The 18,511-nt window shown below is 38.7% G+C and overlaps 1 protein-coding gene across 2 annotated transcripts in view; it reads right to left on the bottom strand.

The window, feature by feature from the left end:
* EXO1 (exonuclease 1) overlaps window positions 1–18,511 on the bottom strand; it is a 41,087-nt gene that overhangs the window by 8,249 nt on the left and 14,327 nt on the right. For both annotated transcript variants that reach the window (XM_032136349.2, XM_058430834.1), the window contains 4 exons: window positions 15,769–15,994; window positions 10,495–10,741; window positions 3,427–4,021; window positions 746–847 (listed from right to left, as the gene is read on the bottom strand). In XM_032136349.2, coding sequence (XP_031992240.1) covers window positions 746–847; window positions 3,427–4,021; window positions 10,495–10,741; window positions 15,769–15,994 — 1,170 coding nt within the window. The remainder of the gene's footprint in view (window positions 1–745; window positions 848–3,426; window positions 4,022–10,494; window positions 10,742–15,768; window positions 15,995–18,511) is intronic.

Genomic DNA, 18,511 nt, shown 5'->3' with positions numbered 1-18,511 from the left:
TAATATATAAACATATACTAATATATAAACATATATTAATATATAAACATATATATAAATATATAAACATATATTAATCAACCATTTGTACTTTTCCTTTTGTGACCTGTTTATGACCTTTATCCATCTTTTGTTAGGATTAAGTTTTTATACTGATGAATAAGAACACTTAATACATAAAATATGCTTTAATTTGTGCTTAATATATAAAATATGCTTTACTATGTAGTAACACAAATATTTATACATTTTGATTTAACAAACCTAGCTTATTATGGGTACACAGTTTCTAGAAGGCCTTTTGGCAGTATATATCAATGTTAAATCATACATGCCTTGGGACCAGTAATACCATTCCATGCAATTCATCCTTACAAACTAATCAAGAGTATGTCCTCAAATATTTATCCAAAAGATCTTGGTTGCAGTATTATTTGCTAGCGCAAAAAAATTTAGGATAAATGACAAAAATAAGGGGATTGGCCAAACCTATATAATTGCATATTATAAAGTCATTACATTAATGACTAAAATTACATGGAAAATGATCTTTCATATACACTGCAAGAGAAAATAAGTTTCACAACTTAAATACCTACAGTCAAGCATGAAGTTTTAAAGTAGACATTTTTATATAAATGAGACTACAGGTATTTTGATTTTTAATTCTGCTTGTATTTCTCATTTTCTAGTTGTAAGCATACACTGCTTCTGAAATTAAAAAAAAATTAAATAAATGTTTTACCTTGTTCCTTAGAGGTGTGTCTTTTTTTGAGAAATGAGATAAACGTAGCTTGGAGGTCTGGTCACTTTGACTATCAAGTAACTTAATATTGCAATCAGATTCCTAGAGTCCCCAGATCAAAAAATAAAATAAAATTAGATTTTTACTGTAGAATTTTTATGACAACAAACCAATATTCAACAAAATGGAAAATAAATAAGAACATGGGATAGAATTAATAAAAGAAAATGACTAATATGGAAAGGATGATGTTTGCCAATTTCATTGAAGAAGGTAACAAGATGTTTCAGCTGGAGAGGTAAATTATATAAAATATCTATTTAAAATTAAAGTCTTTTCTGAACTGTTAGAAGAGGATGTCAAAATGCTGAGTCAGATAAAACAAGAGTCTTCTGTAAAGACGCTGTGTTACACACATGTGGTTAACAGTTTTCATCTTACTAGCTAAAATCAGTTGAACTGGTGCAGCTCCATCCCTTCTTTTAATCATGTAACATGTTCAACTTCAAAGAGAAAAAAGGCATCCACTTTCAAGTGGAGTAGTATTGTATTAAATGCACTTCACCTTTAGCAATGACTTTCAGACCTACCCTCTGCCCCCAATTCTATCAGATAAGACTTTTCTATAGATGGAGAGTTCTCTTATAATCTGCATTCCCATGAAAGTCAAATAAAAGAGGACAATGAGGCCAGGTGCGGTGGCTCATGCCTATAATCCTAGCACTTTGGGAGGCCAAAGTGGGTGGGTAGATCATTTGAGGTCAGGAGTTCGAGACCAGCCTGGCCAACGTGGTGAAATCCTGTCTCTACTAAAAATACAAAAATTAGCCGGGCATGGTGGCACATGCCTGTTGTCCCAACTACTTGGGAGGCAGAGGGGGGAGAATTGCTTGAACCTGGGAGGTGGAGGTCGCAGTGAGCCGAGATTGTACCACTGCAATTCAGCCTAGGCAACAGAGCAGACTCAAAAAACAAAAAACAAAAAAAAAAAGAGCAATAAAAAACTCAATAGTGAAAAGCACTCCATTAACTTGTATTATACCTTACAGAAACTCTAACATTCTTTGCTCATAGCTAACAGTATTGGTGACTCTGGGCTAAATCACTTCCTGAAGATCACAAGGAAGGTCCTAAGAAGACTTCAACCTCAAATATGGTCAATGAACTCAACACAGAATCTATGGTTGTTGCTTTTCACAGTGAACTACCAACAGAAGGCTCGAATATTGAAGCATTTTCTTCTGAACTATAGGATAAAAACTGATATTCAAAATGATGCCCCAATGGCATCACAGGTTTCTGAAACATTTTCTCAGTTAAAGAAAGATTATATCACTTTTATGTCAACTGTCAGCATCAAATTCTTTGAGAATTAACTATTCTAGTAGGAGTTTACTACATCTGGCAGCAAGAGGGGACTTCATAAATTATTCCTAGTTTTGTTTAGTTTGTTTATTTTTGGGGGGGGCGTGGCTAGCGGAGGAGGATTCACATTTCTATAACCATTAGCATATAAAAAAAGGTTGGCCCAGAAGACAAAATGTGGAGTTCTACCAGCCTACAGTGTAAACCGATAAGGCTTCTCAGGAAAACATGGCTGAATGCTTCCAAAGTAAATGACATAGTAAGATGCATGCTGGAAATATAAAAAAGATAACCCCAAAGGAGCTCAGCAGACTTAATATCCTCACAAATTGACAGTGATGTTTTTATGAAAGATGTTCAAGATAGCCACTGCCGTGGTACCCAAGTGGCAGTAAGAGAAGATGCAGTATGAAGTAGAAATGAAAAAGACGAGATAAAGATGGAGGTTCATAGTAAAAGAAACAGAGAGTCTTCTAGACCAGTATGCACACTTGTATTACTGTTTTGTCTTGTCATAAGGAGAAGTTTAGCAGGAATAAGAAGAGTAAATGAAAATATATTTCTGAAGTACTAAAACTTAAGATGGATACCATTGCATTAACAGGGCTATTTCCTTATAAGGTCTCTTTTTTTTTCTTCTTTTTTTTTTTTTTGAGACAGTCTTGCTCTGTCCCCCAGGCTGGAGTGCAGTGGCTCAATCTCGGCTCACTGCAACCTCCGCCTCCCAGGTTCAAACGATTATCCTGCCTCAGCCTCCTGAATAGCTGGGATCACAGGCGCCCACCACCATGCCTGCCTAAGATTTTTGTATTTTTAGGAGAGACAGGGTTTCGCCATGCTGGCCAGGCTGGTCTCAAACTCCTGGCCTCAAGTGATTCACTCGCCTCGGCCTCCCAAAGTGCTGGGATTACAGGCATGAGCCACCGCACCTGGCCCCTTACAAGGTCTTAAATGTTATCTGAATCTAAGAGCATATTAAGGATTTAAACAGTAAATTGAAATTAATTTTTCATTTCACAGATTACCATTCTGCCTAGGTTTTAACTGTGGCACACCTTGAGATACTCACCAATGGAACATACAGTGATTCAGGAAATATACAGTTAATTTAAATGTATTGGAGTTTAAAATGTGAAAGGTACAGAGAAGTCCTTCAAATGAATAAAATGTGAACTTTCTGCACAGTAGAATTTAGAATAAAAAAATTAATATAGCTCATCATTTACATGTAGGAAAAATTTCCTCAATTATTTGAGTAACAACCTATTTTTTCTTACATATAAATTTGAAAACAAAGCCTTCAGGATTTGACTTACCTCTGAATCAGAGTCCTTACTAGAGCACTGAGAAAGCTTTGATGCATTTGAACTCTGCAGTGAGAATTCTCCACTTTCCTGGGACTGTGAAGAACACTCCGCTTCTCGTAAGGGATGAGACTCATCATCACTGGACTCCTCGCTCTTTAACTGAGACACATCAGACATATTATTCTCAGGCAAAGAGGTGGGGGAATCGCTCTTTCTTCGGAATTGCTGCAATGCTGTGCCTGGAGAGGGGCTTGGCGTTCTTGAAAAATCTCCAAGACCTCCAGTCCAACTAAAACAACTTCTTAGTGTTCCCAAAGTGGATGGTGAAATGGTCCTTGTGAATTTGCTGCTCTTAAAAGAGTGGGACTCTTCATCTGTAAACACTGTTGCCTTGTCTGGAATATGATCACTTGGAATATGATTATTCAGAATGTCATCACTTGAATTACGTGCTACATTTGTGTCAACCAGCCTCTTGCCTTCTTGGTCTCCATACTCTGATTCATGCAGGTTGTTCTCTTTATCTGTGACAGCAGTTTCATCCAGAGGCTGGCTGCTCCCTTTGTTTGATACATAGTCAATAGAATCTGAACTGCAAAAAAACCTAACAGAAAAAAAGCAATAGAAACAATAAGTAAGTATAAGTATTTTAGAGTTTTCTCAAGGGGTGTCAAGATTCAAAATGGAATAATTAGTTTCTTTTAAAGTCTCATAAATACCTAATTTCATAAAGGCATAAAAAATCTTAAATTTTAGTCAAAATTCAAATTTTGATATGCCAACATTCACACATTTAGAATTCTATTTATACAATGAATTTTTAGACAGGACTTTCTTTCTTTTTTTTTTGTGACGGAGTCTCTCTGTCACCAGGCTGGAGTGCAGTGGTGGGATCTTGGCTCACTGCAACCTCCGCCTCCCGGGTTCAAGCGATTCTCCTGCCTCAGCCTCCTGAGTAGGTGGGATTACAGGCATGCGCCACCACACCCAGCTAATTTTGTATTTTTAGTAGAGATGGGGTTTCTCCATGTTGGTCAGGCTGCTCTTAAGCTCCTGATCTCAGGTGATCCGCCCACCTTGGCCTCCCAGCGTGTTGGGATTACAGGCGTGAGCCACAGTGCCCGGCCTAGAGAGGACTTTCTAAAAGCAGTCTTCTATATACACATGTATTTGGAACTTCTGTACTTTATTTATACCTAATCATCATATAGGTGTTCTTTCCCCAAACTTTTAAACGCTCAAGTAGAAGATAAACTCTTTGAGGGTAGGTACTTTCCATGTCTTTGTATCTTCCACAGTACCTAGGATGGGGCTAAAAGATGGTCAAACATATGATCAAATACAGAAATATGCAACCAAAAGGACAATTTACAACTATTCTCTCATATTTTGTAGGAAGCAAAATTAAAGAAATTAGCTATTTACCCTTCATCTTAGCTTTGTTCCTAGCATTACACCATCTGGGAACTTGTAGTAGTATACTAATCTACCAGCTTGTTATATGCCCTATAAACTTCTATACTCTTTTAAATATACAGGTTAAGATTTTCTTTCAAATCAATCATTAAATTCTATATTACTAAAGAGGTATTACTTATTTAGTATAGCAGCTTTAAAAAAAACATTCCAATAAAAATGAAAGATCAGTATTATTATTGAGGAGGTAAGGAGAGTTTTTAGGTTTAAAAAAATCCTAGTGTACATGATCAGATAAATATAAAACTTAAAGAGAATTTACCTCCTTAATAAGCATTAGTTCAAATCCAAGATAATGGACAGAATATTTACTAAATGCTAGAGAGTAAAAATCCTTTGTATCCTTTCACCAAATCCCTAGATTAGTTGTATGGGGAGGGGGCAGGAAGCAGTACATGGAAGAAAAGTTCTTACTAGGCTTTTCAGTAAGCAGAAAACATGAGCTCCTAGATATGATGACAAATTCATTTTTAAATCAACAGCAATTCCTATGATGCCCAACTATTCTCCTACATATCATTTCACAGGTAAGAGATGTGATAGTGACAATGCCCAGGGTTATAAAATTACTTGGCTAGCAACAAACAGAATTAAAACTCAGAACCCTTCCCAGTTCATGGCTACTTCCTCCCAACTGGCCTATACTGTTACTTAATTGACTTGTATTTCCCAATCTCGAAAAATAAAACTGGCATGTCTCTGTGATAACTACCTACGTAATAAAAATAATTAAGACTTAAAGCAGGCTTCCAAAATGCAGGCAAATTGGTGACAATATTTTATATGTTTAGTATCTCCTTTTAGTTGCATTCTATTAAAAAGAGAGGAATGGTAATGAAAGCTTGCACATATATTAATGACTAGGCATTATGGCAGGTGCTTGATACGCAGAGTTTCTATTTACCTTCACAACAGGCTTATGTATATAATCATTCATCTTTTATAAAGAAACAGGCTCAGGGAGGTGAACAGTGTGTGAAAGATGACTCAACTAAAAAGATGACAGAGTGAGAATTCAAATCCAGGCCTATTGGACAGTACGCTGCTTCCAATCCATTATATCAACTGTGACTAGGAATCTTCCTATCACCAGTACTAACTACACAACTCTGAGAATGCTTAACCTCTCAGAGCCTCAATCTCTTAACTTCAAATAGTGAAGATAGCATCAATCCTGTGCATCTCATAATATTGTGAGAAACAGAAAAACATGTAAAATTACCTTGAAAATTAACTTTGAAAACTAATATAATAATATCCAGTTAATTTTAAAAGAAATTTTTTTTGAGATGGAGTCTCGCTCTGTCACCCAGGCTGGAGTGCAGGGGTGTGATCTCAACTCTCTGCAACCTCCTCCTCCTGGGTTCAAGCTATTCTCCTGCCTCAGCCACCCGAGAAGCTGGGATTACAGGCACCTGCCACTACGCCCAGCTAATTTTTGTATACTTAGTAGAGACGGGGTTTCACTATGTTGGCCAGGATGGTCTCAAACTCCTGACCTCAGGTGATCCACCCTCCTCGGCCTCCCAAAGTGCTGAGATTATAGGCATGAGCCTAACCCTGTCTAGTCATTATCAGATGTTGCTGTATAATGTAAGCCATAAAATGATACATCGAAGACTGACTTACTCCTGATAATTATTTCTCACAGAAAGCTGACAGAGAGAAAAAATTATTTCTGTAGGTATCTCTTAATGCACCCTCTGAACAAGTTACTAGTGAAACATCTAAACTACATAAAGCAGTGATGTGCAGTCTCAAACTTGAAGAGTTCCTTAAGCTTCTAAAATGACTAAATAAGCAAGCCCTGCAGAGACACACAAACATTCTCGTTTGTTGTCTCCAAAGCAGAACTCAACATGAAGCAGCAGCACAGGGACACTCTACTCTCACCCCAGCGCAAAAACAAAACCAAGCTAGAAAAACTGTTCCAAGTGAGAGAAGTCAACTTTCTAGAACTTTTTAATCAGTGTATTTTTTTTTTTTTTTTTTTGAGATGAAGTCTCGCTTTGTTGTCTAGGCTGGAGTGCAGTGGTGTGATCTTGGCTCACTGCAACCTCCGCCTCCCAGGTTCAAGTGACTCTCCTGCCTCAGCCTCCCAAATAGCTGGGACTACCAGTGCCCGCCACCACACCCGGCTAATTTTTTGTATTTTTAGTAGAGACGGGGTTTCACCATGTTAGCCAGGATGGTCTCGATCTGCTGACCTCATGATCCGCCCGCCTCGGCCTCCCAAAGTGCTGGGATTACAGGCGTGAACCACTGCGGCCGGCCCAATCAGTGTATATTATCTAGAACACTGTGTTCCATTTTTGTGGCCAATTTTTCATCATTCCACTGTTAACAAGCACCTTTAACAAGGGTGACTAGCAAAAGACGAATCAAAACTATCATTTAATCATATTGTATTGCAACTGTTTCCTTGAGAAGACTCCATGGGAGAAGGGTTTGAAATATCACCTGAGGTGAGACTAAGAAACTACCAGTGGCTCATTCCTTCATGCTCATCTCCCATCATCATGGTTAGACAAAGCTGACTGCTGCCTGATTTATTAAACTTGAAAAACAGGGCCGGGTGTGGTGACTCACGCCTGTAATCCCAGCACTTTGGGAGGCCAAGGTGTGTGGACCACTTGAGGTCAGGAGTTCGAGACCAGCCTGGCCAAAATGGTGAAACCCCGTTTCTTCTAAAAACATAAAAAGTAGGTGGGCATGGTGGCGGGTACCTGTAGTCCCAGCTACTCGGGAGGCTGAGGCAGGAGAATCGCTTGAACCTGGGAGGCGGAGGTGGCAGTGAGCCAAGATGGTGCCACTGTACTCCAGCCTGGGCAACAAGAGTGGAATTCCATCCCAAGTAAAAATAAAAATAAAAAAATAAAAAACTTGAAAAACAAAGACTATTCATTCGAAGTCTTCTAGTGGAATACAGGAGCTGGTAACTATTCTCTCTTAGTGTTACTCTATCAGCCTAGATCACTCTGACACTTACATTTCCTTTTTCATGTTGTGGCACCACCATCTAAAGTCAACATAATAGGAGTTACTTACTGTATGTTTATCATCTATCTATAAGGCACTGCTTTAGGGGCATTACTGATAGTAACTCATTTAATCCTCTCATCGGCCCTAAGGCTGTTATAATTGTTAGCCCCAACTTTTAAAAGGAGAAAACTGAAGTACCCAGAAGTTAACTTGTCAAGTCACACATCTCATAATGAACACAACAGGATTCAAATCCAGGGAGCCTGACTCCAGGTTCTAAATTCCTAACCCACAAATTAAACTGACTCTTCACAATCTCATGATTGCTCCCAGGGACTATGGCAACAGCCCAACTGGTCCTTGTGCCCCATCTGTGGCCCTCTTGAACCCACTCTTCACGGGGCGCTCAGAATGGTTGATCTAAAACAGAGATCAAATCATACACCACCTCCCCTGATTAAAACCCTCTCAAAGTTTCTTTTCTTTTTTTCCTGGAGACGGAGTCTTGCTCTGTCTCACCCTGGCTGGACTGCAGTGGCATGATGGTTCACTGCAACCTCCTCCCGGGTTCAAGCAATTCTCGTGTCTCAGCCTCCCAAGTAGCTGGGACTACAGGTGCACACCACCACGTCCAGCTAGTTTTTGTACTTTCAGTAAGGACAGGGTTTCCCCAATTCATCCAGGCTAGTCTCAAACTCCTGACCTCCGGTGATCTACCCACCTGGCCTCCCAAAGTGCTGGGATTATAGGCGTGAGCCATCATGCCTGGCGACCCTCTCAATGTTTCTATCGCCTCTAAAGAAGACTAAAAGTTGCCACGTTGGCATACAAGCCTTCAGTGAATGGTCTCCTGCCTATTTCTGCCCCCCTCACCACCCACCTTTCCCCAGCTTGAATTCTGGCAGAGGTCATCACAGCACTGACAGACAGCAAGGAGTTGTCCTGGGCCTGATGCTGCCCCCCATCTTTACACCTTTCCTCAAGCTGTCTGACTGTACTGGGAAGGTACTTGGTGCTGGTCTTTGCCTGCTTCACCTGTCATTTAAACCTAGGCAGGGACACCCAACACTCATCCCTTCCCTCTTACCCTTTCCAACCATTGCCCCAGCATTAGATGCCCCTTGAACGCCCTCAAAACACCGTATTCATGCCTTTATCTCTGTACTCACCATACTGTATGGAAAGATTTTTGTTTATGTATTTATTTTTCCAACTGGACTACAAGCTTCTGAAAAACAAAAACTGTCTTTCTCATTTTTGAACTATAGCACCTAGCATGGCATCAGGTTCTCAATTAATATTATGGCTCCACAGTCATCTACATTAGAATATATTTCTGAAAATACTTTGCAAAATTGTATGAAGCCCTCAAAGAAAACAAAAAAGTGGAAAAAAAAAAAGAAGGGGAAGGGAACTCCCCAAAAAACAGAATTTCTGTAAAGCAAAATTAATAATAGGGGCTACAATCCTCTTTTATTCTGATTCTGTATGGAGAGATTACAAAAGTACTGGAAGTTAAAGGGGTTTATGTCAGAACTAAGACAATACATGATAAAACTGTAATCAGATTAAGGCAGGTTCTACACCTGCTTCCCTCTAGACTCAATGTTTATTCAATGCTCATCATCACTGGCCATTACAGAAATGCAAATCAAAACCACAATTGGGGGGAGGGAGGAGGGATAGCATTAGGAGATATATCTAATGTTAAATGATGAGTTAATGGGTGCAGCACACCAATAAGGCACATGTATACATATGTAACAAACCTGCACATTGTACACATGTACCCTAAAACTTAAAGTATATATAAAAAAAAAAAACCCACAATGAGATACCATCTCACGTCAGTCAGAATGACAATCATTAAAAAGTCAGGAAACAATAGATGCTGGAGAGGATGTGGAGAAATAGGAATGCTTTTACACTGTTGGTGGGAGTGTAAATTAATTCAACCATTGTGGAAGACAGTGTGGCGACTCCTCAAGGATCTAGAACCAGAAATACCATTTGACCCAGCAATCTCATTACTGGGTATATACCCAAAGGATTATAAATCATTCTACTATAAAGACACATGCACACGTATGTTTATTGCAGCACTATTCATAATAGCAAAGACTTGGAACCAACCCAAATGCCCATCAGTGATAGACTGGATAAAGAAGATGTGGCACATATACACCATGTAATACTATGCAGTCATAAAAAAGGATGAGTTCATGTCCTTTGCAGGGACATAGATGAGGCTGGAAACCATCATTCTCAGCAAACTAATACACGAACAGAAAACCAAACACCACATGTTCTCGCTCATAAGTGGGAGTTGAACAATGAGAGCACATGGATACAAGGAGGGGAACATCACACACCCCGGCCTGTGGCGGGGTAGGGGGCTAGGGGAGGGATAACATTAGGAGAAATATCTAATGTAGGTGATGGGTTGATGGGTGCAGCAAACCACCATGGCACATGTATACCTATGTAACAAAACTGCACATTCTGCACATGTACCCCAGAACTTAAAGTATAATAAATAAATTAATTTTAAAAAAAGACAAACTAAATACCAACAGAGTACATAATACAACAGACAACATTCTGGAGACATAACTATACCTGCTTCTGGTCCCTGGAACCACAACTGCACCACTTTCTTCATTTTTCCTTTGTAAAAGTGTTGCAAATTTATTTCTCGTCCTAGGTGGAGTGCTTACGCTCTTTTTGTTAGTAGGTCCATTTGCCAGGTCAGGCACAAACACTTCAGAAGAGCTCAATGATTTATTGCCTTCAGAGCTATTTTTCTTGGTCTTCTTCGTAAATGAAAGAGAATACTGACTCAACAGGTCATCTTCTGACAGCTCTTCTAAATAAAAACAAAATTATCTGTAAACCTTTGTTTCACGCGTACTTAGAGATTTGGCCTTAACTTCAGTCTATATCCCATTGTCCTAAAAATAAGGACTTTTTTTTTTTTTTTTAAAACTATGCCTCAGAAAAGAAAACATTATGGATAAGGATGATTCAAAAAAATTCCCTTAGGTCTATTTTATAATTTCACACATTAGTTTAAGATTTAATATCAGTTGTTTATACAATTTCATGTTAAAATAACCCAAATCAAAATTTCAGAGCATAATCAATCCTGTGTGGTGATGTATTCATTATACTAAGGGTCTAATTTTGAATATAAAAAAATCTCCAGGAAAATTTATATGTAAATATATGGTTAATGATCAATCGTTAAAATGTTCCAATAAAACCAGCAGCTATTGATACAGTTTATGTGTTCTGGGTTTTGATGTATATTGTGAATGTCATATAGTCATAAATAGTTTGTGCTGTAGCTCTGATCCTTATTACTTCACTATGAGGCCCAAGAAGATTGCTGTGTGTCAAATGTATTCTGTGGTATTAAAATAAATCGTAAGACTAAATAATAACAAAAGTTTAAAGTCTGAGATAGGTAAGTACATAGAGACAGCACTAAAGGTTCTTTGAATTACTTTGACTAATTCTGAGTCTGAACAGCTTCTTCCCCACAGAGGTGTAAGTGCACACTACCGTAATCTTTGTGAAGTTGATAAGATAGGTTGGGGCTACCAAAATACCAGAAACGAGATGTCTCAAATTTTTAAAAGGCACAGATTTTTAAAAAGCTGTATCAGCAAATTAGATGTTGATTCCCAGCAAAAGTGAAATCTGTTTATTAGGCATGGAATTGTGAGTCCTTGCAGAAGAAGAAAAACAAGTGCTCCAGGGTCCCCAACAAGGCTTTCAGAAGCCACACCAGATTAACCTCATTTTTTTTTCTCAATAAGGTTATTAGCATAGCTATTTGGGGACTCCATAAATTAAGCATATCTTGAATTTGGCAAGACACTTGAGTGTCTCTCATATCATCCTAGCAACAATGCAAAGCCATGTCTACTGTATATTAGTTACGGGGATTTGCAGCAAGTTGCGCAGGCCTGGAAGACTACTACTGGCAACTGTTAGTGAAAAGGAAGTCTGTCTCATATACTCCAGATTTCTGTATTTGCTGTGATTCAGTTAAACATTATATAAGCAAACATACTGTAACCAAAACTTTAAGACTCATCAATTTCCAGATGACATACATAATATCCATTTATTAGAAAATACAAAGATTCAAACAAAAAAATTAACAGAGAGAACAATGAACTAAAATGAATTAAGATTATTGTAAAAGGAATGAGTTAACCCGCATTTAAGTTTAAAATGTAACTATACCTGGCTTAACAGCAACTGGCAAATATCAATTATCAACTCAGCAAATTCCAGAAAAATGCCAGATTCCAAGAATGTGAATGCAATCTTAGTTTGCAACAATAAAAGCACAGGACTGAAATAGTGCCACAATTCTAAATATTTATTCTGTGGTAAGCAGACCACATTTCAATAATCATACTCACTGTAACAACTACACAATTCTTAAAAACCTATATTACATCCAGAGCACAACCTGAATGGCGAAGGAACATAATAGCCTGGAAGAGAAATTTAGGAGTGTCACAATGGCTATCTTTAAATCATCTGAAGGGCTGGTATATGAAATAGGAATTAAATTTACTCTAGTTCTTTTGTTTTGTATTTGTGTTTGTGTGTGTAGAAAGGGGACAAAACCTATTGATAAACTGTAGTTATAGAAAAGTAGACTTAGTCTGACATAAAGAACTTGCAAACTTGCTGATAGTGAGCTATCTACATAAAATGGACAGCGTATCTTGATTGTAGCAGAAGAAAATGAAAGAACATGTACAGGCCAGGCGCAGTGGCTCACACCTGTATTCCCAGCACTTTGGGAGGCCCAGACGGGTGGATCACGAGGTCAGGAGTTCAAGACCAGCCTGGCCAACATGGTGAAACCCCGTCTCTATTAAAAATACAAAAATTAGCCAGGTGTGGTGGTGGACGCCTGTATCCCAGCTACTCGGGAGGCTGAGGCAGAGAATTCCTCGAACCCAGGAGATGGAGGCTGCAGTGAGCCAAGAACACGCCACTACCCTCCAGCCTGGGCGACGCAGTGACACACCGTCTCAAAAAAGGAAGGAAGGAAGGAAGGACGGAGGGAAGGAAGGAGGGAGGGAAGGAAGGAGGGAGGGAGGGAGGGAAGGAAGGAAGGAAGGAAGGAAGGAAGGAAGGAAGGAAGGAAGGAGGAAGGAAGGAAGGAAGGAAGGAAGGAAGGAAGGAAGGAAGGAAGGAAGGAAGGAAGATGTATGTACACTGTATTTCTTATATAACAAGTATATATTATCTTATATAACATACACAAAAACCTTTTATTTCATATGAAGAAACAAAGGTTCAGAGATAATTATCATGAAAATCATTTAGGTTAATAAGGAATCAGGATATTTCGGCCGAATATGTATAATCTATACTTAAATTTGAAAAATAAAAGCATGAACTAAAATTTGCAAGTCTTTGTTTTATTTTTATTGTTGCTATTTCATTCACTGATGTAGATGTCTGAGGGAAGGAAGTTAAGAGAGAAGGAAGCAATTATAATCATTCTTTCCATTTTAAACATCCTCTATGGTGAAAAAATTCCCACGTTTCCCCAATACCTAGTATATTCCTCTCAGCACTTCTGTTCAATATTGTACTAGAGATTCTAGTTTCCCTTCCCCATTTAATTGTCTTGGCACATCTGTTCAAAATCAGCTGACCTCATATATGTGGATCTTTTTCTGAACTCTATTATTCTGCACCATTGCTCTCCTTACCTATCTTTACATCAGACACACTGTTACATCACACACTGTGGCTCATAGGAAATCTTGAAGTCAGGCAGTATAATCTTGAAATCAGGCATTTCAAAAGAAAACAAGCTCAGATTCTTATACTAAGAAAAAGAAATAAAAGGTATTTAAACTGGAAAAGGAGAAGCAAGATTGTCTTTATTCACAGGCGACACAGTCATTTATATAGCAAACCTACATAATCCACAAAAGAGATACTAGAACTAATATGTGATGTGAGCAAGGTTGCAAATATATGATTAATGCACAAAAATCAATGGTATTTCTATATACCATCAATGAACAACTAGAAAACAAAACTGAAAATACTATTTACAGCAGCATCAAAAATCTGAAATGTAAAGATAAATTTGACAACAGATATGTTAAGATCTATACAATGAAAACTACAAAGCATTAAAGACTTAAATGAATGAATCAGAAAACTCAGTATTGTTAAAATGTCAACTTTCTCTGAATTGATGTATGGATTTAACTAAATCTCAATAGAATTTTTATTTTTAATTTGAGACAGTGTCTTGTTCTATCACTCAGGCTGGGGTGCAGTGATGTGACCTCGGCTCACTGCAGCCTCCAACTCCGAGGCTCAAGTGATCCTCCCACCTCAGCCTCCTGAATAGATGGGACTACAGACACACGTCACCACATTCAGCTAATTTTTAAAAAATTTCTTTTGTTTTTATTTTTTGTTTTACGATAATGTATTCTGAACTAGTAAGACCCTTTGAGCAGGGAAGCTGCAGCTTTGGAGAATAACCAGCTGACAGCTTTTTTTTTTTTTTGAGATGGAGTCTTGCTCTGTCACCCAGGCTGGAGTGTACTGTGTGATCTCAGCTCACTGAAACCTCTGCCTTCCAGGTTCAAGTGATTGCCCTATCTCAGCCTCACAAGTAGCTGGGATTACAGACATGTGCCACCATGCCTGGCTAATTTTTTGTATTTTTAGTAGAGATGGGGTTTTGCCATGTTAGCCAGGCTGGTCTGGAGCACCTGACTTAAGTGATCTGCCTGCCTCGGCCTCCCAAAGTGCTGGGATTATAGGCGTGAGCCACTGCATCCGGCCTTAAAAATGTTTTTTGTAGAGACAGGGTCTCAGTATGTTGCCAAGCCTAGTCTTGAACTCCCAGGCTCAAGCAATCCACCTGCCTTGGCCTCCCAAAACATTGCAGTTATAGGTGCAAACCACCATGCCTGATCTTTTTTTTTTTTCTAGAAATTAAAAAGCTAAATTCTAAAATGTACATGGAAACGTGAAAAACACAGAATAGCCAAAAACACTTTTCAAAAGAAAACTAACTTAAGAGACTTACGCTGCCCTACTTCAAGATTTCCTATAAAGCCACAGTAATCAAGAGTGTGTCTGATGTAAAGATAGGTAAGGAGAGCAATGGTATAGAATAACAGAGTTCAGAAAAAGATCCACATATATGTGGTCAGCTGATTTTAAACAGCTGTGCCAAGGCAATTAAATGGGGAAAGGAAAACTTTTTAACAAAGGGTGCTGGAACAATTGGACAGCCATATATACAAGGTAAGAAAAAAAGCCATAATCCTTACATCACATCATATTAAAAAAACTAACTCAAAATGGCTCACAGGTTAAAACTGTAAAATGTAAGAGCTAAAACTAATGATAATGTTTGGCTGTGTCCCCACCTAAATCTCATCTTGAATTGCATCTCCCATAATTCCTATGTGTTGTGGGAGGGACCTGGTGGGAGATAACTGAATCATGGTGGCCGTTTTCCCCATACTGTTCTCGTGGTAGTGAATAAGTCTCATGAGATCTGATGGTTTTTTAAGGGGAAAACCCTTTCACTTGGCTCTCACTCTTCTCTTGTTTGCTACCACGTGAGAAGTGCCTTTCACCTTCCACCATAATTGTGAGGCCTCCCCAGCCACACGGAACTGTGCGTCCATTAAACCTCTTTCTTTTGTAAATTGCCCAGTCTCGGGTTATGTCTTTATCAGCAGGGTGAAAATGGACTAATACAACTATAAAACTTCTAGGAGAAAACAGGAGAAAATCTTCACGACTTTGCGTTGGGCAATGATTTCTTAAATATGACCAATATTCACCAACATTTTGCAAAACTGAAATACGTACCACTTCTTGGTCTTTTCACAATGGATGATTTCCTCGGGAGATTTAACCCTTTAGTGCTAATCACTCGTTCCACTCCCACAGTACTTGGATTTTCCTTCAGTCGTGGGGCATCTGAAACAATGCCCGACTCTGGTCTGGGAGAGTAATTCCTATGCCAAATGCTGCTAACATTAGCTGACTTTTGACACGTTTTGCCATCCCAACTACGACTTCTTGAATGGGCAGGCTAGAAAAGGAAAAGGAAAAAGGTTATTTGTAGAAAGAAAATAATCAATTTATTTCCTTCTGTATCAACATAAATTATAAATAAACATCTTAAGTTACCCTTAAAAACAACAGCTGTTGATGAAACAGCTGTCCTTGAATAACATTCCCTACTTTGCTGGTCCTATACTTTTCCATTAAATGTGTCTTATACTCCTAGGCCTGTTTTTCTTCTGATGAGAGTCAAGCAACTTTGTTAGCTCATTTCTAAAAAAAAAAAAAAAAAAAAAAAAAATCAAGAGTTGCTAGCAGCTGTAGAAAAAAAAGATTAAAAGTAAATAAATAAATAAAAATCTTCCTAACGCAAATGGTGCAAGAAATAAGACCACAACTGAAGAAGTGTGGTCAGGAAAAAGGTGTCTTTAAAATGGAAAGCAGCCAGGCACGGTGGCTCACGCCTATAATCCCAGCAATTTGGGAGGCTGAGGCAGGTAGATCACTTGAGGTCAGGAGCTGGAGACCAACCTTGCCAACATGGTGAAACCCTGCCACTACTAAAAGTACAAAAATTAGCCAGGTGTGGTGGCGTGCACCTGTAATCCCAGCTACTTGGGAGGTTGAGGCAGGAGAATCACTTGAACCCAGGAGGCAGAGGTTGCAGTGAGCCGAGAGGGAGACTCTGTCTCAAAAACAAAACAAAAAAAAACAAAAAAAAAAGGAAAGCAATCACTTTTAATGCTAATATGTTATTCACAATTACTACATATTTTGGAAGACAATGATCTGCTAAGAGGATGTCAATGGTATTCTAATAGAGAAGGACAGCCAAAGGGAAAAAATTAGCAAAGATACAAAAAAAAATTACAATCCCACCTGACAAATATCCCACATGAACTCAGAATCTAATCAAAGCCTTTCACTTAAAGAAAGGACAAAAATAAAAATAAATAAAACAGGCGACATTATTCAGAATACCCTTTGAGAATTAATAAGGAAGGTAATTTAATTGAGGGAATGAATATAAAAAAATAGCTTTATCAGTATGGCTCATGGCATTAGATCCCACTGATGGTTTTACTAAATAAAACAGACTAAATAAATTTTAGATAAATAAAAATAATTCATTTGGTGTACAATTACGGTTCCTACAGAAATTTCTCTATGAGAAGGACAAAATTTTGACAGGGATTTGAGCTGATGAAGGATGGCCATCTTAGCATTCCATAACATTGCAATTGGTAACGGGACATACTCAACACTGTCAACTATTTTTGAGTTTCTGAGACAAAGGAAAAGCTTAAGAATCATTCTTAATGAAATTATAGGCCAGGTGTGGTGGCTCACACCTGTAATCCCAGCACTTTGGGAGGCTGAGACAGGTGGATCACCTGAGGTCAGGAGTTCGAGACCAGTCTGACCAATATGGTGAAACCCCATCTCTACTAAAATACAAAAATCAGCTGGCGTGGTGGCACACGCATGTAATTCCAGCTAGTTGGGAGCCTGAGGCAGGAGAATCACTTGAAACTCGGAGGCAGAGGTTGCAGTGAGCTAAAATCATGCCACTGTGCACCAGCCTGGGCAACAGAGTGAGATTCCAAGTCAAAAAAAAAAAAAAATTATAATGCTGTGGCCAGGTGTGGTGGCTCCACATGTGTAACCTCAGCAGTTTTGGAGGCCAAGCCAGAATGATTGCTTCAGGCCAGGAGTTCAAGACTAGCCTGGGCAACATAGTGAGACCCCACAGACACAGACACAAAATTAGCCAGGCATAGTAGCAGGTGCCTGTAGTTCCAGCTACTCAGGAGGCTTGATGCCAGTTACTGAAGATTGCTTGGGCCCAGGAGCTCTGATGGTGCCACTGCACTCCAGTCTGGAGGACAGAGAAAGAGATCCTGTCTGAAATAAAAAATTTAAAAAAAAGAAAGAAATGATAAATACTATCAATAGTTCAGCTGTGTAAAGATAGCACTTTTCAGTCTCCTTCCTTCCATAATCGCTCCTCAAAACAATAAGAAACACAAACTTAATCTGCAAAAAAATTGGGAGATAATCTGTAACTTCTAAACCACAGCGAAGATAGAATATAGATGGAAGAAATTAAAAGACTTTGTCTGTAGAAGAGAATATAAAAGAGAAGCCAATTCCACCTACAGAAACCTGGAGAAAGGCTCAAGAATTAAAGTCTTGGAGTTACAGAAGGCCCTGGTGGGGGGATGACTAACTAAAGAGAGAATTATTTGACCCCTGTGTCCCGATCTCCAACCTGACCATACAGTCAACCAACATCTACCTGCCTTCAGAACCAGAACGATTGAACTTTTGAAACCCACAAAGAGTAACAGACGTAGTAGGCATTTCTGAAGGTAGAGAGATTCATTTGTCTGAAAACAGAGATGAAACAAAAGGCTAAATATTGAATGGCAAGGAACCATGCTACTCTTTCCTGGCCTGCCCCACCTCACTTTCCCTATCCTGCTCTCAAAATACAGCCAGCCAAAGTTTAGATACCCTAAGCAGACATCTCTTTTTGGAAAAA

This window comes from Hylobates moloch, unplaced genomic scaffold (genome assembly GCF_009828535.3).
Source record: "Hylobates moloch isolate HMO894 unplaced genomic scaffold, HMol_V3 SCAFFOLD_18, whole genome shotgun sequence".
Taxonomy (NCBI): domain Eukaryota; kingdom Metazoa; phylum Chordata; class Mammalia; order Primates; family Hylobatidae; genus Hylobates; species Hylobates moloch.
The sequence above is the reverse complement of the archived record's forward strand: the minus strand, read 5'-3'. Positions and strand labels throughout refer to the sequence as shown.